The sequence below is a fragment of the Cetorhinus maximus genome, chromosome 16 (assembly GCF_964194155.1).
Source record: "Cetorhinus maximus chromosome 16, sCetMax3.hap1.1, whole genome shotgun sequence".
NCBI lineage: Eukaryota > Metazoa > Chordata > Chondrichthyes > Lamniformes > Cetorhinidae > Cetorhinus > Cetorhinus maximus.
The window spans coordinates 87,305,511-87,327,485 of NC_135894.1; the positions used below are offsets into that span (position 1 = coordinate 87,305,511).

General features: G+C 43.7%; 1 protein-coding gene across 5 annotated transcripts in view; it reads left to right on the plus strand.

The window, feature by feature from the left end:
* The window catches only part of erg (ETS transcription factor ERG), a 276,979-nt gene extending 266,471 nt beyond the window's left edge, over window positions 1-10,508 (plus strand). For all 5 annotated transcript variants that reach the window (XM_078560286.1, XM_078560285.1, XM_078560287.1 and 2 more), the window contains 3 exons: window positions 4,551-4,610; window positions 8,065-8,112; window positions 8,451-10,508. In XM_078560286.1, the coding sequence (XP_078416412.1) occupies window positions 4,551-4,610; window positions 8,065-8,112; window positions 8,451-8,971 (629 nt within the window). In that variant the 3' untranslated portion in view covers window positions 8,972-10,508. The remainder of the gene's footprint in view (window positions 1-4,550; window positions 4,611-8,064; window positions 8,113-8,450) is intronic.
* The last annotated feature ends 11,467 nt before the right edge of the window (window positions 10,509-21,975 follow it).

Here is a 21,975-nt window from a genome sequence, read left to right on the forward strand (position 1 = left end):
AAAGGCATTGATGAAGCACCTCAAGATGGTTGGGTCTAGGACACTGCTCTGAGGAACGCCTGCAGAAATATCCTGGCGCTGAGATGATTGACCTCCAACAGCCGCAACCATCTTCCTTTGTACTAGGTATGAAAGAAAGATGCATTTATATAAATGCAAGTCTTTCTTCCTTTTACTACATATGACTCCAGCCAGTTTTCCCCTTGATTCTGATTTACTACAATTTTACTAGCGCTTCTTATTCAGCTAAAGACTGTCTTGATGCCAAGGACAGTGATTCTCACCTCATCTTTGGAATTCAGCTCTATATTCCACGTTTGAATCATGTTTGTCTGGAGGTTTGCAGCCTAGTGGTCCTGGCGGAACCAAAACTGAGCAGGTTATTGCTGTGTAAATGCTGCTTGATAACACTGTCAACAAAACCTTCCATCATTTTGCTGATGATTGATAATAGACTGATGGGGCAGTAATAGGCTGCATTGGATTTGTCCTGCTTTTGTAGACAGGACCTGTCCAGGCAATTTTCTGTATTTCTATAGCTAGGCTGCTGATGGGATCCAATGTCTTTCAGAGAATCATAGAATCATAGAAAGATTACATTGTAGAAGAAGGCCATTTGGCCCTTCATCTTCATGCCAGCTTTCTGCAGGAGCAGCTCAGCTAGTCCCATTCTCTGCCTTTTCCCTGTAGCCCTGTAAATTTTTTCTCTAGATAATTAGCCAATTCCACTTTGACAACTACAATTGAACCTGCCCCCATCACACCCCCAGACAGTGCATTCCAGATGCTAACCATTCATTGCGTAAAAGAGCCTTGCATCATGTTGCCCTTGGCTCTTTTGCCATTCATCCAAAATACTGTAGATGTCGGCACACAAGTCGACCTTTGAAGCCTTGAAGAATCCCTCCAAAAATGGGGTCAACTTATACGCTGAGTATAAGACTGAACTGCCTGTGTGGGTGTGGGTGGTCACTATCTTTGTCATTCGCCATGCGAGGCCTGCTCCATCTGTGCGTGTCTTAAACACCCACGCATCTTCACAACACAGACTGTATTGCCTGCTTGATCTCTTGCACCCAGTTATAAAGTCCCAGTAAATAAAACACCCATTTGTGAGCTGAAAAATTGAGGCTGACCACCAATGCAAGAATAGCATGTCCTGCTCACCGGAACCATCCCCCCCACCGACGCTGGATCATGTGCTCATGTCGGCATGTTTCACAACTGTACGTAAGCGACGTGCACCTGGCAAGCTGCACTTCTCATAGGGCTTAGAGGTTCGTTTGCCTACCTTGCTTCAGGCAACATTCATGGTCAACAGCACCAGGCTTCGCGGACAGCACCACATTGCTTTTAGGAGGGTCAAGGGCAGGTCTCTACCTACTAGACCAGGGGTAAGGTGGGGGTGGCTTTTCAACAACTACAGAGATAGGGCTTGTTTGGGGTAGGGGGATATCCCAAAGTATGTATGGGGGCACATGTTGATCTGTGTAAGTTGTCTCAAGATGGTGAGGGCTGAGGAGGCAATCTCCAGAGGAGATGAGGCCAGATGGCAATGTGAGGGTGTGTGTGAGAGACTGAGCAGTGATATCTCTTCAGCTGGCAGTGAGTGAGATGCCAGCGAATGTGTGATGCCTTCTGAGTTTTTTTTAATTCATCCAAGGGATGTGGGCGTCGCTGGCTAGGCCAGCATTTATTACCCATTCCTAATTGCTCTTGAGAAGGCGGTGGTGAGCTGCCTCCTTGAACTGCTGCAGTCCATGTGGTGTAGGCACACCCAAAGTGCTGTTAGGGAGGGATTTCCAGAATTTTGACCCAGCGACAGTGAAGGAACGGCAATATAGTTCCATGTCAGGGTGGTTAGTGGCTTGGAGGGGAACTTAGAGGTGGTAATGTTCCCAAGCGTCTGCTCACCTTGTCCTTCTAAATGGTAGTGGTCATGGGTTTGGAAGGTGCTGTCTAGGGAGATTTGGTGTGTTTCTGCAGTGCATCTTATAGATGGTAGACACTGATGCCACTGTGCGTCAGTGGTGGAGGGAATGAATGTTTGTAGATGTGATGCCAATCAAGCAGGCTGCTTTGTCCTGGATGGTGTCCAGCTTCTTGAGTGTTTTTGGAGCTGCACTCGTCCAGGCAAGTGGAGACTATTCCATCACACTCCTGACTTGTGCCTTTATAGATGGTGGGCAGACTTTGGGGATTCAGGAGGTGAGTTACTTGCCACAGGGTTTCTAGCCTCTGTCCTGCTCTTGTAGCCACAGTATTTATATAGCTATTCCTGTTCAGTATCTGGTCAATGGTAACTCCCAGGATGATGATAGTGAGGGATTCAGTGATGGTAATGACATTGAATGTCAAGGGGTGATGGTTAGATTCTGTGTTGTTGGAGATGTTCATTGCCTGGCACTTGTGAGGCATGAATGTTACTTGCCACTTGTTAGCCCAAGCTAATTTATTGTCTGGGTCTTGCTACATTTTGACATGGACTGCTTCAGTATCTGAGGAGCCATGAATGGAGATGAACATTGTGCAATCATCAGCGAACATCCCCACTTTTGACCTTATTGAAGGAAGCTCATTGATGAAACAGCTGAAGATTGCTGGACCAAGGACAGTACCCTGAGGAACTGCTGCAGTGATGCCCTGGAACTGGGATGATTGACATCCAACAAGCACAACCATCTTCCTTTGTGCTAGTGTAAAGAACATATCTTTTTATTTCTGTTGGGCTGTGGATTAAAATTACAATGGCTGCAGTTTGAAAGACACATCTACTGGAACAGTGTGAGGGATATATACAATGTTGCTGCCCTGGAACAGAGTGTGCCATGAAAGACAGGATGGTGCTGAGGAGGAGACTGGTCTAACAGGAAACTGCCTGGTAACAACATTTTAATTGGCTCCTAACCAGGTGACCAGGGTTTGTATGAGAGCAGTGCAGCAGAAAAGCTCCTAGCCTGAAAAGAGAAAAGATCTAAGACCTCTATTGTAATTCTACAATAATAGCTAGCTGGTTCTTTTTCCTCATATCTCTATAACATGCTCACTCTCTCTGGAAAAACCCCTGACGAGAGGAAAAGGGGAAAATCACTGTTAGAGACATTGAAAAGCAAATGTTCAGCTAGTGAACTAAAGACTGAAAGTGCTGGGAAGACCACCTCATGTTATCAACAAAGAACTGAAAAGAATTTGGAAGACATTGATCGAAATCACCCCATCGAATCCTGTATTCTAGAATTGGTGCTATTGAACTGTTTTATCCCACCCTTAAAACCCATGTTTTTGTCTGTCTTATGTGTCTTGTATGTGTGAGCATAGTTATTTAAGAAAGGGTAGAGTTTAGGATATGGAGTTAGAAATCGGCAGTTCATATTTCTTTCTTTTGACACTGGTTAAAGACAATATGTTCAATAAACAATTATTTACTTATTAAGTTTACAAACCCGGTGCTTATATTCTGTTAACCTAAATTAAACAATTAGGTGGTTTGATCAAACTTTTCACATTTGTCATGGCTCGGGAAGTGGTATTGCAGTGCACTATCCCCAGTGAGCCGTGACACTAGGTATGATTCCAACAATTGGAGAGTTTTCCCCCCAATTCCCATTGACTCCAGTTTTGCTAGGGTTCCTTGATGCCACATTTGGTAAAATGCTTCCTTGATGTCAAGGACAATCACTCTCACCTCACTTCTGGAGTTCAGCTCTTTTGTCCATCTTGAACCAAGGCTGTAGTGAGTTCAGGAGCTGGCAGAACCCAAACTGAGTGTCAGTGAGCAGGCTATTGCTAAACAAGTGCCACTTGATAGCACTGTTGATGACCCTAAGGTTCATTGGGTGAGACATTCAGTTTGTGTGAAAAATGATTGCACCTCATGCCAACTGGTGCCAATCTGAAGTCCAAGCCACCTTCAGCATTGGGCCTCATTTGAACAGATGCAGCGAGATGCAGGTGCCAAAGGGGAAACCCTGATGCAGAACCCCAACTACAGCCTGCCGAATACTGAGCTGGCCCCAGCTATCAGATAAATGCTTGGGAAGGGGGTCATGAGTGGTTGGAGGGAGGGGGAGGGAAGCCTGGGGTAAGGGTGCCCAAGATTTCATTCATTTCAAGGAAACTATAAAATAAAATTAAAAAGGACTTAATTTCTTGGGTCCCTCCTGATTGAGGATCCTATCACTGTCAGGGGAGAGGGGGGTGGTCCAGCAGTGGGAGAGACTGGTGCAAGTTACAATCAAAATGCTGTTGGGACCCAATTGCATCACAGGGCCTCAACTGTAATTTATTCACATGCCATCGCCTTCCTGTGGTGAGTGCCTCCAAAAGTGGTGGCAGGTGGAAACATGCTGGGTATGCACTGATAAGTCCTCTACTGCTGATTTAACTGCCCATTCCCATCCAGTGGTAAGGGTTAAAGTCTAGTCCTAATAGCGACTGCATCATAATCTTGTAAAAGGATTTCAACTCCAACTGCAGAGGAAACTAAGAGCAATAAGTGTACATAGGAAGTGTCCTTATTGGCTTCATTTTTTTCCTCCATTCTTCTCTAGGAACTGCTTCATCTTCCTCAAATGTAACCAAAGTGGAAGACCAGCCTCGTCACCAGATAGGTACTTGCAATTCCAGACTTTAAACAATGCTAGTTACCTCTTTATCTGTGTTGGTTAATCAATGTTATTTGTGCAAGCTTTGGATTCACAGAACTGATACTTAAAGGTGTTTCCCTTCTGCCATTTTTTGTTCATTTCAAGCAGAGGATTGCTTTACAGTGGTTCATTCCTATTTTAACGCAATAAATCAGTCTCTCACTGAGGAAAGCACTTTCTCAGCAATTGCACATCTGGCACATTGCCTAGATCCTATTAGAGCACCATCCTTGGGTATCGAGAGGAACAAACATTCCCCCATATCTTCCATTACAGATTTCGTGACAGCAAATTCCCCGTTCTGTAAAAAATCTATGCTAAATGTCTGATTCTGACAATGTGAATATATGTGATGATTGTGGATAATGCTGATGTCAAGGCTTTTAATTCACTGAAGTAGGCACTCATAATGTGCTGTAAATGGCCCAATTGGTCAAAAAGGAAATGATGGATAAACTGTGTTCCTTTTGCCTTTTTCAATAAAGTCTTCAGATACGACTGAAGTCATGAACGAAATCCAGCAGGAAGATTTTCTCTGGGCATATTGCACATCATGAAATTATAACCTTTTATTTACAACAGTGTTTACAATTTCATTGCAATTAGCACTCAGAGCAAATCTTCCCCCATTGCCTATTTTCAGCTCAGAAGGAATAAGAATACGAATGATGTTGGTGATAGTGGATCAAGGTTTAATTTGCTTGCATTATGTTCTTCTGATTGTTATCTTAACAAAGATATTAAACCATCCATTTTAAACAGGTTGACCTAGATTTCCTGCTTGTTTGCTCTGGTTTAATTACTTGAAATCAAGCAAACCAGCATAAAAGGTTGCAACATTTTAAGTTCAAGTTGAGTGTAAATAGGATTTCTGTGATCTTCAACGTAGGCTTAAAAATTTATTGCACTGAAATTTAACCCTGCACACAAAACTGTCCATGCCCCCAAATCAAAGTAATAAGTAGAGTGAGTGGCTGCCAGTTACGCCCTTTATACGACGGTTTGACAAGGTTCTTCAAAATGAGTTTGCTTTTAGGCAGGGAAGCCTCCAGCAGCCTTGTTTTCAAAGTTTTTGAATATTGACAATTACTTCATTTATTAAGAAACTGATTTTTTTTATTCATTCATGGGATGTGGGTGTCACTGGCTAAGCTAATATTTATCGCCCATCTCTAATTGCCCTTGAGAAGGTGGTGGTGAGCTGCCTTCTTGAACTGCTGCAGTCCATGTGGTGTAGGTACACCCACAGTGCTGTTAGGAAGGGAGTTCCAGGATTTTGACCCAGCGACAGTGAAGGAACGGCGATGTATTTCCAAGTCAGGACGGTGAGTGGCTTGGAGGGGAACTTCCAGGTGGTGGTATTCCCATGTGTCTGCTGCTCCTATCCTTCTAGATGGTAGTGATTGTGAGTTTGGAAGGTGCTGCCTAAGGAGCCTTGGTGAGTTCCTGCACATTGCATCTTGTAGATGGTACACACTGCTGTCACTGTGTGTCAGTGCTGGAGGGGGTGAATGTTTGTGCATGGGGCCAATCAAGCGGGGTGCATTGTCCTGGGCGGTGTCAAGCTTCTTGACTGTTGTAGGAGCTGCGCCCATCCAGGCAAGTGGGGAGTATTCCATCACACTCCTGACCTGTGCCTTGTAGACTGTGGACAGGTTTTGGGGAGTCAGGAAGTGGGTTACTCGTCACAGGATTCCCAGCCCCTGACCTGCTCTTGTAGCCACAGTACTTATATGGCTAGTCCAGTTCAGTTTCTGGTCAATGGTAACCTCCAGGGTGTTGATAGTGGGGAGATTCAATGATGGTAATGCCATTGAATGTCAAGGGGCGATGGTTAGATTCTCTCTTGTTGGAAATGATCATTATCTGGCACTTGTATGGCATAAATGATACTTGCCACTTGTTAGCCTTTAACTCCTCCGTTAAAGTAATAGACAGAGAATTGCTACACAAACATTTAAGCAAGTGGCTACTATTATTAACAACCATCATTTTATTTATCCCATGTTCTCCCCTGCTTTCCAGAAGTATATATTGCAAGTTAAGAGCTGGCTCTGTAGACACCAGGAGTGTTTGATACCTCAGCTAGTTAGCCAGTCTTCTCATGTGAGACTGGACAATCAATGTTGACATATCATTCAGCTCTGAGGGTGTGGAGGATGGGGGACCACCACAAGGCCTAATCGCCTCTCTAGAGTTCCACACTTACTTTCCAGCTGTTGTAGGCACTGGATCAAGTTGTGGGACAGAAGCCCTTGTTGATTTTTCCCTTAGAATCACAGAATCATAGAATGGTTACAGTGCAGAAGGAGGCCATTTGGTCCCTTGTATCTGTGTTGGCTCTCTGCAAGAGCAGCTCTGCTGGCCCCACTCCTTTCCGTGTAGCCCTGCAATTTTTTTCTCTTTTAGGTGTTTATCCAATTCCCTTTGGAGAACCATGATTGAATCTCCCTCCATCACAATCTCCGGGGGTATATCCTGATTCCTAGCCACCCACTGTGTAAAAAACGTTTTTCCTCATGTCACCACTACATCTTAAATTAGTGTTGTCTATGGTCTCGACACATCCATCAAGTTCCTCTCTATCTACTCTGTTTAGACTTGTCAATTATCCATCAAATTTCCTCTCCACCTTCTCTTCTCTAAAGGGAAAAGTCTCAGTTTCTCCGATCTATCCATGTATCTGATATCCCTCACCCCAGAACCATTCTAATAATTTTTTTTCTGCACCCTTAAGCCTTCACATCCTTACTGAAGTGTGGTAACTAGAATTGGCCACAAAACTCCAGCTGAGGCTGAACCAGTATTTTATAAAGGTTCCTCGTTACTCCCTTGCTTTCGTCTTCTGGCCTCTCTTTAAAAAACTCAGGATCCCATATGCATTTTTAACCACTGGCTCAGCCTGCCCTGCCGCCTTCAATGATTTGTTGCACATATATTCCTGGGACACTCTGATCCTGCATCCCTTCTGGAGTTATCCCCTTTATTTTATATTTCATCTCCTGTCCCTCCAAGCCAAATGTATCAGTTCATACTTGGCTGAACTAAATTTCATCGGCCACATGTCTGCCCATTCCACCAGCCTATTTATGCCCTCAAAATCTATCACTATCCTTGACACAGTTCAGTATACTTCTCTAGTTCAAGGGACACTGAGATCATCTATAGTGTCCTGACTGCTGCCTCACTTGATATCAGGTAACTCATGACTTGAACCTGCTTGATCTTTATGGCTGAGCATCACACTGTAATGATACATTAAACCATTGAATTGTCAGGAAAGCATAGATATTTCTGTTTCTTGAGCCTTAATATTTTAGCTCTAAAGGCTTCATAAACTGGAATAAACTCCCTGAAAAAGTTGCAGAAACCAGGGCATCTTAGGTCGTTATGTTAATAGTTATTCTAATTTTAACAGATCCTTATCAGATTCTTGGGCCTACAAGCAGCCGCCTTGCAAACCCAGGTATGTTGAATTTAGCAAAAAACAGTTTTAACAGAAGCCTAATAATGAATGTATTGCTTGATTAATTGTTCTACTTTCACTCGTCTTCCTTACTGCACTATCAAGACCGATTGCCCCGCCGTATTTTCTTCCTAAGACCTCAATACTGTGGAAGTCCTTATTTCACAGCTGCCTTCCTGCTATCAAGGCTTCTTGATGTCTTTTATTTTTCCTGTTAACCTTTATGAACTCCTGTGATATCCTGCACTATAGGCCTTAGCGCTCATCTTCTTCATCTCTCAATTAAAACAAACCTTTTAGGGCATATTGACAAAATACTGTTCTTTACTCCATTTCAGGAAGTGGGCAGATTCAGCTGTGGCAGTTCCTGCTGGAGCTTCTGTCCGACAGCTCCAATGCCAACTGCATTACCTGGGAAGGAACTAATGGGGAGTTCAAAATGACAGACCCAGATGAGGTGGCAAGACGTTGGGGAGAGAGGAAGAGCAAGCCCAACATGAACTATGACAAGCTGAGCAGGGCTTTGCGTTACTACTATGACAAGAACATCATGACCAAAGTCCATGGCAAGCGCTACGCTTACAAATTTGACTTCCACGGGATTGCACAAGCCCTGCAACCCCATCCCCCTGAGTCCTCCATGTACAAGTACCCAACAGATATCTCATACATGAGCACCTACCATGCGCACCAGCAAAAGGTGAATTTTGTGGCTCCCCATCCTCCTGCTCTACCTGTGACATCCTCTAGTTTCTTTGCAGCTCCAAGTCCATACTGGAATTCTCCAACTGGAGGCATCTACCCAAATGCCAGACATGCAGCCACCCACATGCCATCTCATCTTGGAACTTACTATTGAACAATGCTCATGTTTTCAATTAAGACTTGGGTTACTGCTCTGGGAATGGAACACTGGGTTAATAACTATGAACTTAAATTGGAGAAAAATAAAACAAAGTGTAGACTCAAACCATACAGGAATACTGAAGATGTGACAAGTCTTGAATACTCGAAGAGGTAAAACCGTGTGTTGACATATTAGAAATAAGCTTGATACATGTCTGTTGAAGACAATATAACTGGTTAACTGATTAGAGTTGAGTTATTGAAAGAGGAGTACTTTATGGAGAGTGTATGAACTGAAAGAAGAAGATCTAAGGATCAAGTAACTGGTCACTGTTGACAATCAGGAACAAAAACACCAATGTTAGAAAGACAAAGAGTGTTGCATGGAGTAAGATATTGAGATTATGGAATTTAAGAAACAAAGATCAACACATGGCAAGAGAAAACAAAACATGTCAGAAATTATGTAAATGTAGAATCTACAAATGAGAGACTTGACGTGTAACATCTTGGATGTTCTTCAGCAGTTAAACTCTTGATCTCTGAAATGAAATATTTATACCTTCTGGAATTTATTTGTTAACAGGATTTATCACCTAAGTATATTAAATACAAAGTTGTGGAAGATCTCTCCAAGACTTGGGAGACTTGGACAATACTGCATGATTTGGTACAATGATTTCTTACTTTGCATGGCTTGAGCCAAGCATTTGGATTTGAGTATGTGCAGAAGGCTACGTGATGGATTAGAAATTAAGCAATGGAAATGAAATGGGAGAACTGAAAGAGTTTGGTGAAAAGGAATAAACTGGTGTCTGTGTGTGTGTGTTTTTAAATGGACATGCAAAAAACAAAACTGTATCAATTGGATATAAAAAAGGATTCTCCAAAAAGAGCCACAAACAACATAATCATTGATATGAAGGGACAAATAGAAGGAGAAAACAAAAGAGAGATCTGGAGCCAAAACACTTCATCATCTAGTAAAAAAAAATACATCTCTTAAGAATTGGAAAACTGGGATTGTCTGGAATTATTACATTTTGAAAAACCGGGATCTTATGAATGTGCTTGACATAAAACTGATCGGGACCTGAAACTTGGGAGATTACTACCATTTTTCTTTATCCTGCACATTTGGGCCGGGACTAGCCCACTATCAAACCTGAGGAGATCTCAAATGCATTTTTTTTTTAAACCTAGGCGGTCGCCAGATGTGAAGAGTCGCGAACGCTGTGCGTTTGTAAGAAATAAGTATTCAAATCAAGGTTATTTTGCATTTTATATTGTAAACTTATTATGTAACTTATGCATTTATATATTCCTTTTCTCTGACACTACGAGTTGACCTCGGCCAACCACGGACCCAAAACGAGAAAAAAACAAAAACAGAAAAAAAGCGAAAAAGAGAAGAAAAAAAATGACTTGCGATTAAACATTATGGCCTTGATTTATAACTCTTTTTAATGAAATATGCTTTATGTTTACATATGAAACTCTTAGCACATAGGATGCAAATTATATATGTATTAAAATAAGCCTGGCTTTCATTTCAGAGTTTGTTTTTCCCATTGTTACTTCTCCTTCAAGCTTATGGCAGCATTTTTGGACACGGAAGTTGGCGGGTGGGAGTGGGGTTGGGGGGGCCAAGGGTCAGTTAAAGAGGTGGCAACCCTATTACGTGTAGATAACTGATTCATTTCCTGACTACTCGATGGAGACTCACACCTTACATGATGGGTATTGTTAGAAACCAGTTAGAAAGGCTGAATGGACTTTTTTAAAAAAAGTAAGTAGTGATTTTTCAATAAAATTAATTTTATTGTTACATAAAGTGCCAAAATAACCATTTATATGGCATAATTCCTTTTTAGTGGAAACTCATTATCTGCTTTCTGAAACATCGGTCAAAATTGTGCGACTTTTAAAAAGTAAACTAGGAAACAACATACCAAAAGCAGAGAAAGAGAAATGGAAGTTTTCTTTTACTTGTTCCTGGAATCTGAGCATTGCTGGCAAGGCCAGCATTTATTGCCCATCCCTGGATTGCCCTTGAGCAGGTGGTGGTGAGCCTCCTTCTTGAACTGCTGCAGTCCATATGATTTCAGCACACCCACAGTGCTATTCGGGAAGGAGTTCCAGGGCTTTGACCCAGCGACAGTGGGGTCAACAGGAGAGGGTGAGTTATGAAGCTTTCAGCATCCAAGTCCTCATAGTCAATGATCTTTCTAATTTGGATAAATTAAAAATTGGAAAAATTTAAAGTACTAATTAATTTTCTTTTAGAACTTGCAGCCCATGTTTGGCACTTGATTCTTTGCTGCATTTTTGTCATGTAAATCTAGAGTAAAGGACCATCTTGATTGTAGGCCAAAGAATAGTGAGATTCTATCGGGGAGTCTTACTCTGCTCTGGAGTCAAGTCAGATGCTAACTTTGGGTATAGCCTGCCTTTACACTACAACCATAACATCAGTGTGAAACATGAACACTTTGCGCTGTTGGTTACATTTATAGTGAAAATGCTCCCTCATTTCCTTTGGTTTGTATTTTATTTGCAAGCAGAACATGAACCAAACTGCCAACCTGCTCAAAGGAATATGTTCAGAGCTGCTCATTTGTTTTCTAGACATTTTACATATTTTTCTGAAGAAATTTCTGAATTAAAGTTGATTGAGAGGTCACCTCCCAAGTCGCTTGCAAACACTCCTCAGAGAAGTCTAGGAAAAGATAGGAGGAGCAGAAAGTGTAGTTGACACTGAGTAAATAATAAAAAATCTCCACCGCCTCTTTTGTGTTTCATTAACAAGAGCTGGGGGGGTATATGGCAGCTGCCTGGATGATGCATGTTCTGAAGAGCACCAAATTAAACTGTGCTTTCAAGCTTTGGCGCTATTGTTCCCAAAACAAAACCTGTTATGTAGACAATGGGAAAGATTACATTTTGAAGGTGTGCGTCCTGACTTTAAATAGACAGCGGCACAGCACAATCAGACGTGCAGTGTCATAATCTATCTCTCTCTCTCCACCTCGCTTTGCAGGAAATGGAATATCTAGGACTTTCCGAAACAAATCTGCTCAGTTAAGATAGAAAGAACCTTTTCGTGCAAAAATTAGCTGCGTAATTTTTTTTTGGAAAAGTATGCTTTATTCAAAATATCTGAAAGAAAAAATTGGATGCGTAATTCCTACATTTACAGCACAAATACAGATCGTTCAGGTCAGCAAGTCTATCCAGTTTTTATGCACCATATGAGCTTCCTCCCGTCATACTTCATCTTACCCTATCCACATATTCCATTCTTTTCTCCCTCACATACTTAGCTAACTTCCCCTTAAATACATCAATGCTATTCATTTCAATTACTCCATGTGGTAGCAAGTTCCACATTCTCTAACCACTCTCTGGGTGATTGGATTTAAAGGCACAGTCAGAAAATCAAAGTTTGAACAAGGTACATCATTTTGTTGTCACAAGAGGGTTCGGTGACCCTCAGGGTGAAATAGGGACAATGGCGAGTGGTGATGTAAAGATGAAAGTACCAAGTCATAATGATGGATAGGACATTTGATCTCAGCTGAGGGTCAAACAGGATGCCTAAGTTACGTTATCAACTGGCTCAGCTTGAGCAAGTAGCCTAGAAAGAGATGATGGAATTGGAGATAAATTGGAGATGGGGGTTTTGCCAGCTGCCAAATAAGATTATTTTGGCATTTGCATTGTTCAGTTAGAGGAAGTTCTGGCTTATCTACATCCTGGTGTCTGGAAGACAGTCTGACAATAAAGAAGTGGAGAGAAAGTCAAGGGAGCTGGGGAAGAGGTAGAATTGGGTATAGTCAGCATACATATAGAGACTGTCCCCGTGTCTACAGATAGAATTACAGATACAAATAAAGAAGAAAAAACATTACACTATTTAAAGGCACTAGATAAATGCAAGTTATGCTGCTGAAAGAAAGGGGACCAAAGGGAAGACTTGATAGGCATTCTCATCTTTATAATGTTATCATTTCCATTTTCAGATTGGTCAAAGCAGGGAATTTTCTCCACGGAGGCTTTTGTAACCTGTCAAAACTCTTGGCAATCCCCAATAAATGCTGACCCACTGGTGAGAAATGCTCAATAAAATACTGACCCACTCCTGGGAAACACCCAACACTGACAAACTCCTGGGAAATGCCTAACAAGCATTCCTGGGGAACCCCTTCACATACTGACACACTCCAGGGAACCCCTTCAAATACTGACACAGTCCAGGGAACCCCTCCAAATACTGACACAGTCCAGGGAACCCCTCCACAAACTGACACACTCCGGGGAACCCCTTCACATACTGACACAGTCCAGGGAACCCCTTCACATACTGACACACTCCTGGGGAACCCCTCCACAAACTGACACACTCCGGGGAACCCCTTCACATACTGACACACTCCTGGGGAACCCCTTCACATAGTGACACACTCAGGTGAACCCCTTCACATAGTGACACACTCAGGGGAACCCCTTCACATAGTGACACACTCCTAGGGAACCCCTTCATATACTGACACACTTTGGGGAACCCCTTCACATAGTGACACACTCAGGTGAACCCCTTCACATAGTGACATACTCCTAGGGAACCCTTTCACATACTGGCACACTCCTGGGGAACCCCTTCACATACTGACACACTCCCGGGGAACCCCTTCACATACTGACACACTCCTGGGGAACCCCTTCACATACTGTCATACTCCTGGGGAACCCCTTCACATACTGACACACTCCGGGGAACCCCTTCACATACTGACACACTCCTGGGAAACCCCTTCACAAACTGACACACTCCTGGGAAACCCCTTCACAAACTGACATGTGCCAGGGAACCCAGGTGTACTGTCACATACCTGAGAAATGCCAACACATCTGTAGGTGGCATACTCCATTTAGGACATTTCTCAATGGTTCTTTATGTGCAAGTGGGAGAAACCCTGCACATTCTCTCATAACATCAGCCACCTGAAGGAAAATAGTGTTAACTTTAAAAAAATAAGGTTTGATTAGTATGCAGCTAAAATAATGAGCACCTAAGGAAACTAACCACAAGGCTGATTCCATCATAGAGCCTCCCTTGGATTCCTTCGTAATCCACTGTGTTCCTAGTATCCTGATTTGAAAACCTATAATTGAGTGCGTGTCTGAAAAAGCTTGTCATATGAACTGACAATGTCTCATGCTTGCTGCCTGCAGAATATTGACTAGATTGTTCACCCAACATGTCTCCTACTATTAATCCAAACATGAATTTAATGCTGAACTGTGGAATCTATTTACAGTGCTCCAACCTGAATCCCAGAGACTACTTGTACTACTAAAACAACTTGCATTTATCTTTTCTTATTTATTCATTCATGGGATGTAGGCATCGCTGGCTCAGCCAGCTTTTATTACCCATCCACAATTGCCCTTGACGATATGGTGGTGAACTGCCTTCTTGAACCACTGCAGTATAAGTAGTGTCCATGGTGCTGTTAGGGAGTCCCAGGAATTTGACCCAGCGACAGTGAAGGAACGGCGATATAGTTTCAAGTCAGGATGGTGTGTGGCTTAGAGCGGAATTTGTGGTGGTGTTCCCATACGTCTGCTGCCGTTGTCCTTCTAGATAGACGTTGCGGGTTTGGAAGGTGCTGTTGAAGGTGGTGAGCTTCTGCAGTGCTTCTTGTAGATAGTACACGCTGCTGCTACTATGCATCAGTGGTGGAGGGAGTGAATGTTTAGGGTGGTAGATGGGGTGCCAATCAAGCAGGCTGCTTTGTCCTGAATGATGTCAAGTTTCTTGAGTGTTGTTGGAGCTGCACTCATCCAGGCAAGAGGAGAGTTTTCCATCACACTCCTGACTTGTACCATATACATGGTGGACAGGCTTTGGGGAGTCAGGAGGTGAGTTACTCTCTGCAGAATTCCAAGTCCCTGACTTGTTCTTGTAGCCACAGTATTTATATAGTTGATCCTGTTCAGTTTCTGGCTAATGGTAACCCCCAGGTTGGTGATCGTGGGGGATTCAGCGATGGTAATGCCATTGAATGTCAAGGGAGATGGTTAGATTCTCTCTCGTTGGAAATGGTTATTGCCTGGCACTTGTGTGGTGTGAATCTAACTTGCCACTTATCAGCCAAGCCTGCATATTGTCCAGGTTTAGCTCCATATCGACATGGACTGCTTCAGTACCTGAGGAGTTGCGAATGGTGCTGAACATTGTGGAATCATCAGCGAACATCCCTACTTCTGATATTATGATGGAGGGAAGGTCATTGATGAAGCAGCTGAATCTGGGACACTAACCTGAGGAACACCTGCAGTGATGTCCTGGGACTGAGATGATTGACCTCCAACAAGCACAATCATCTTCCTTTGTGCTAGGTATGGCTCCAACCAGCGGAGAGTTTTCCCCTGATTCCCATTGACTCCGGTTTTGCTAGGGCTCCTTGATGCCACAGTTGGTCAAATGCTGCTTTAATGTCAAGGGCAGTCACTCTCACCTCATCTCTTGAGTTCAGCTCTTTTGTCCATGTTTGGACCTAGGCTATAATGAGGTCAGGAGCTGAGTGACCCTGGCAGAATTGAAACTGAGCATCAGTGAGCAAGCTATTGTTAAGTAAGTGCCGTTTGATAGCACTGTTGATAATCCCTTCCATCACTGAAAATTGGGAATAGGCTGATGAAGCGGTAGTTGGCTGGGTTGGATTTGTCCTGCTTTTTGAGTACAGGACATACCTGGGAAATTTTTCACATTGCTGGGTAGTTGCCAGTATTGTAGCTGTACTGGAACCGCTTGGCTAGGAGCACAGCAAGTTCTGGAGCACAAGTCTTCAGCACTATTGCCAGAATATTGTCAATATTTGCAGTATCCAGTGCCTTCAGCTGTTTCTTGATATCACATGGAGACCTGGAGTGAATCTGACACCTTTAATTTAATGAAATGCTTCAAGGCGCAATTTAAAGCAAAGGCTGACACCAAGCCACATTTTTTTAATTCTTTCATGCGATGTGGGCAGTACTGGCAAGGCCAGCATTTGTTGGCCTTCCCTAATTGCCCTTGAACTAAATGGCTTGACAGGCTATTTCAGAGGGCAGTTAAAAGTCAACTATATCTCTGTGTCTGGAGTCACATGGAGGCCAGACCAACTAAGGATGGCGGATTTCTGTCCCTAAGCATTAATGAATCAGATGTGTTTTTGTGATACAAAAACAAAAATACCTGGAAAAACTCCATTCCGTTGAAGAGTCATACGGACTCGAAATGTTAACTGTGTTCCTCTCCGCAGATGCTGTCAGACCTGCTGAGTTTTTCCAGGTATTTTTGTTTTTGATTTCCAGCATCCGCAGTTTTTTGCTTTTATCTTAGTGTTTTTACGACAGCTGATAATAATTTCATGGTCACCATTACTGACACTAGTTACATCAATTCCAGGTTTTTATTAATTGATATTCAAATCCTGCCAGCTGTCATGGTGGGATTTGAACCCATGTTCCCAGCATATTAGCCTTGGCCTTTGGATTACCTAATAGTTTCGGTCTCTAGATCACCAGTGATGTAAGTACTACTCCACCGTCTCCCAATAGTAGAGCAAAGGACCAAAAGCTTGGTCAAATATTCTGTTTTTAAGGAGCGTCTTGAAGGAAGTAAGAGATGTAGAGAACCAGAGAAGTTTGGGCATTTGAATTTCAGGGGCAAGGGCCTTACAGACACAGCCACCAATGCTTGAATAATTAAAATCGGAGATGCTTAGGAGACCAGAATTGAAAGAGTGCAGATACCTCAGAGAGCTCCGGGGCTGGAGGAGATTACGGAGATGGAGAGGGGGCGACACCATGGAGCGATTTGAAAACAAGGATGAGGGTTTTAAAATTGCAGCATTGCTTAACCAGGAGCAAATGTAAGTCAGCGAGGACAGGCATGATGATTGAATGGGATGCAGTGTAAGTTAGGACAGAGTCAGCAGAGTTTTGGTTGACTTCAAGTTTGCAGAGTTTAAAACAAGGGAGGCCAGCCAGGAGCGCATTGGGATAGTCCAGGCTGGAGGTAACAAAGGCACAGATGAGAGTTTCAGCAGCCAATGAGCTGAGGCAGCACAGAGTCAGGTGATGTTGTGAAGGTGGATATAGGCGGTCATGGCATGGACATGTGGTCAGGCGCTCATTCTGGGATCAGGTACGACACTGAGGTAGTCTAGTTAGGTATAAGACAGCTGCAAGGGGGGAGAATAAGGATCAGTGGCTAGAGAGTGCAGGGTCTGAAGACAATGAGATTCGTTCACGATTCTCTGCAGAGATGTAGGTGTGGGTTCTCACATTGCTGTTTGTGGGAGCTTGCTCTGCCGAAATTGGCTGCTGTGTTTCCAACATTGCAACAGTGACCACACTTCAGGAAGTACTTTTTTGGCTGTAAATCACCTAGTGAAGTACTGAAGTCATGATGAATGCTATAGAAATGAAAGTTCCCCTTGCTATGAAATAGCCTGTTGGTACCCCTAGTCTAAATCTGGCCATGACAAATGGTCATGAGTCCCATGAAATGTATGTCACTTCTTTAATGTTAACTAAACACCAGAAGCCCACTGCTCTCAATGGGAGCTAGTATGTTGCACCAAGCACAATCCAAGGTATTCCTTTTATTATTCTTTGGCAGAATATTCTGGAGGTCTGGAAAATAAAGCAATTATCCATTGCCAAGTAATTTGAATATTTATTTGGACATTCCAGTGGTGACAAGCACATTGTCAAAAGGATTTAAAATCAGATATTTTGTTGGTTAGGTAGCAACCTAAAGTGTCACTGAAGCGCAGTACATCAAGTCCAAATGCTTGCTCCAACAGCTCCAACATGCTTTGCTAACTCCTTCTTCCCAAGAACAATTGAAGAATTGGAAGAAGCTTCCACAAACCTCAATCTCCGTGTCTCCTAAGGATCCATTTAAGGAAAGTTGGTTGCACTTTTTAAATTAGTGTGACCATCCTCTGCACTCATTGTGCACCTCCTGTGAAAATTCCCTAGTGGAAGAATACGGAAAGAAACCTTACCAAGTGCTAAGTACCAATCATGTTGGCATTAGTGAGAAGGAATAGGGGAACATTGAATGTGATCAAGCTGGAGTGAACTTGTAGAAAGATGGTCTTTACTTTGGGGCAATTGAACTTATAATAGATGCCAAAAAAAGGAAGATTTTTTCTGACTGTCTGTGGACCTGCAACATACACATTGATTAAGAACCTGATCAACCTGTCCACTCGGACCAACAAAATGTGCAAGGAGTTGGGCCACACAGTCAAAGGACCCCTGAGCCGAAAGCCACTGGTTATTGTGGAAGGTTTCAAGTTTTCCCAGAGGAGGCAAAGAGCTGATGGAAATGTTTTTCAGTTTTGGTAGGAGTGAGGAAACTGTCCGGAGCATGTGACAATCTTGGAGATTTTGAGCTGTCATTTCACCAAATATCGGAAACCATGTAGTCATCTTGCCGTTAGCAAGAAAAAAATTAGCAAGAATGCACATTCGGTGGTCATGCTGTGATAGTAACTATAGAAGTTGCTGTCCATGAGTATCAAGCCTGTCAAGATGCCTCTGTGGGTTGCAGTGGCGCACACTAACCTCACTGGGCCCCGGCTGGCCATGGATACTCTTCCTGGCAAGTTTGACCTGGCGGGGGTACCATTACTGCCCCTCCTGTTCAGTCCGCAAGTTAAAATAGCAGAGAGGACCTTGCTGGCGGTGGGTCAGAAAGGTGCTGCACTGTGATGCAGTTTCTAGGCCTGTAACTCTTCTGTTCTTTTCTCAGCAGCCTCAGAAGACAACCCACTATTATCAGCATGAAACCTCCCATTTTTGCCATTTTCTTCATCCTTACAACTTCCTTGAGTGAGACCGCCAGTTCAGTGCAACAAGATCAACAACTTGCACCTTTTTAATGCAATTAAAACATCCCAAAATGTTTCACACACGTGTTATCAGACAGAATTTGACATTGTGCCCCACAAGCCGATATTAAGATGGGTGAGGTAGGGGGCAATTTAAAGGAGAGGGAGGTAGAGAGGCAGAAAGGTTTAGGAAGGGAATTCCAGAGCTTAGGGTCTAACAGCTGATGGCATATAGCTGCTAATGGTGGGGGGGGGGATGAAAATCAGGCATGTGTGAGGCACCAAGATTGGAGAGATCTTGGAGGATCATACAGCTGGAAGAGGTTACAGAGATAGGGGTCGGGATTTTACGGTCCTGACTGCAGTGGACATCATCGTGGGCGGGACGGGAACATTTGGAGACCGGTCAAAAGTCAGTTGATTTTTCAGTCCTGTCAGCAATGATGCCTGCCGCGGGCAGGACCAGAATATCCCGCCAAGGGAGGGGGAAAGTCTTTGGAGTTATTTGAACACAATGTGAAATTTGAGAACTGAGGCGCTTTCAGGCTGGTAGCCAGTGTAGCTCCGTGATCACGGAGTAAATGGGATTTGGTACAAGTTCAGATCCAGAGTTTTGGGTAAGCTGAAGCTTATGGAGATTGGAAGATGAAAGCACACCCTGGTGAGCTTTGGAACAGTCGAATCTGAAGATGAAAAAAGCATCAGTGAGGGTTCCAGCAGCAGAGAAGCTGAGGCAGAGGCAGCAGTAGGTGATGTTACAGGTATGTGGTAGTAGGTGGTGTTAGTGACGGAGAGGATATGGGGTGGAAGCTCAGGTCAGGGTCAAATAGGATGCCAAGTGTGCGGGCAGTCTGGTCAGGCTAAGACAGTGGTTAAGGATGGGGGAGAAATCAATGCCTAGAGACAGAATATGTTCACAGTCTTACAGAAATCGGATTGCGAATGCCAAATGCATTACTTGCTGCCAATAGACAGAGGAGTCTTGAGGCTGGTGTCTGCGAATCAGACCCAATGCATGCTGATCCTGCGTATCATACTGTACAACGTCTATCATTTTTTGAATTAGAGACCCGTGTTTTTCTCCGAAATAAAGAACTGCAGTAGTATTTTTTTCCCTTTCACTATGTAAACAACATTTATTGAGACTAGTGCATAGACTGGAAACATTTGAGGCTAGCCACAGTAAGCGGGGGTGGGGGAGAATTCTCCTCACACAAAAACATTAATATCCAGGCCCCAGAGGATGTAACAATGCCAATCACAGCTTTTCGCAAAAAGTGCTTCTGAGCAGAGGGGAAGGTGGAGGCAGGGTACACACATGGAGACCTCCCTCTTGGTAAGTAAATCAAGGAATGGTGTTGATGGCTACTGTGATGATGGGTTTGTGTCCAGCTGTGTCTGACAGCAGTAAATGGAAAGAGAAATAAAGGAAAAATGGAGGGTTGAGTATATTCCCTCTGTCTTGTTTAATTGCTCCAACCTTCAAAAGCCTTCTTAAAATACTGGTGGTGAAATTGGTCTTTGGCGCTGGAGCCAAATGATTGAAGGCCGACTGGCAGTTCATTTTACGCCCTGACAGATTGTCTATCCCACTAAAGTCAGTGTGTGCCAAAGGACAATGATTTGCCTGTTAAAATGGGGCCAAACTGCCCCTTTCAGGTGAACTGGGGGCCCAGTGCTAAGCCCCTTTCAAAATGGCATCTGCCTCATCGCCAGTGTTATCGGTGCAGTAAGGCTACTGGCTCCATATTTAGGCCCCATTAACACTGATCTGGGGGCATTAAAATCAACCCCTGCACTGCCATTTTTCTCCCACTTCCTGCTCAGCATCTGATTCTCGGAATGCTTTGCACTTTAAGAGCGCGATATAAAAAGAAAGACTTTCACTTCCGTAGCACCTCACACAGCCTTGAGACCTCCTATCACCCCTTACGGCCAACTAAGTACTTTTGAAGTGTGGTCACTGTTGCAATGTAGGCAGCGCAGCCACCAATTTGTGCACAGCAAGCTCCCACAAACAGCAATGTGAGAATGATCTGGTAATCTGTTTTAATGATATACCTTGGAGTGTAAATCATGGCCAGGACATGTAAGTGTAAGTTATTGCTGTGTAACTTTGTTTTATTATTATTTAATAGGCACTTTAACATTCTTTTGAACCAACTTTGTTTCTTTGCTGACAGAAGTTTCTTTGTAAGTCCAAATGCTCCTCTTCCTGCAGTTTTGGACATGTTAGCTTGTTAGGAACAGCTTGTGCAGGAGAAGGAGATCAAGGGCACCATTGTACTGCCAGACTCTTTGTTAATGTAGCAGGGCAAATATGTTCACTGGGACTAGAGTGCAAGGATAGGGAAACATTTATCTCGTTTCCAGACAGTAAAGTGTAAAGTTTGATTTGTTGCTTTGCCCGTTCTCCCTGGCTCAATAACTGGTATTGTCCATAAGAGCGTGCATTATCCCCACACAACGTCCCCGGCCACGATTGAGATTTAGCAACATCCTTCGCCATTGCTCCTAGTCTCAAACATTTCCCCTCAATGCATTGTTCTCCAAATACACAATTTATATGATGAAGCAGGAAAAAGTGCTAAAGCCAGCAGTCTTAAATGGCCAAAGCTTTGCACTGTCTGCTAATGTGCCTTGTAGGTAATACATGTCTCAAAGATCTGGAAGCTGTAACTTTGACACTTTCCTGCTGGCAGGTTTGAAGACAGGGGAGCTTGGCCGCAGACTACCTGCCTGCCCCACCCCCACCGCAAATATACCAGCAAAGCAGGGGGGGTGGTGGGGGGGAATAGTGGGTGTGGGGGAGGGGAGTTGGGCAGCCCACCTGCCACTCAGCTGAGAAAATAGGCAATGGATTCCCACTTAAAAGCCTCACCCTGCCACTGCTAGAATTTGACCAACGGCAGGAGAGACCCAGGCCAAGTGGCCAGCCTTGCAGGTGCTGGTGGTGGATGGGGTGGGGGGAGGCGTCCCTCCTTAAACCCACACGCAGGGTAACCTGCCGCCTCCACAGATTTTCTCATGCCCTGGTCACCTGGCCCCTGTCCCCCACTTCGCTGGCACCCCCCTCCCCTCTCTGCTCCCACCCACACTTACCTCTCTCCAGGAGTCCAGC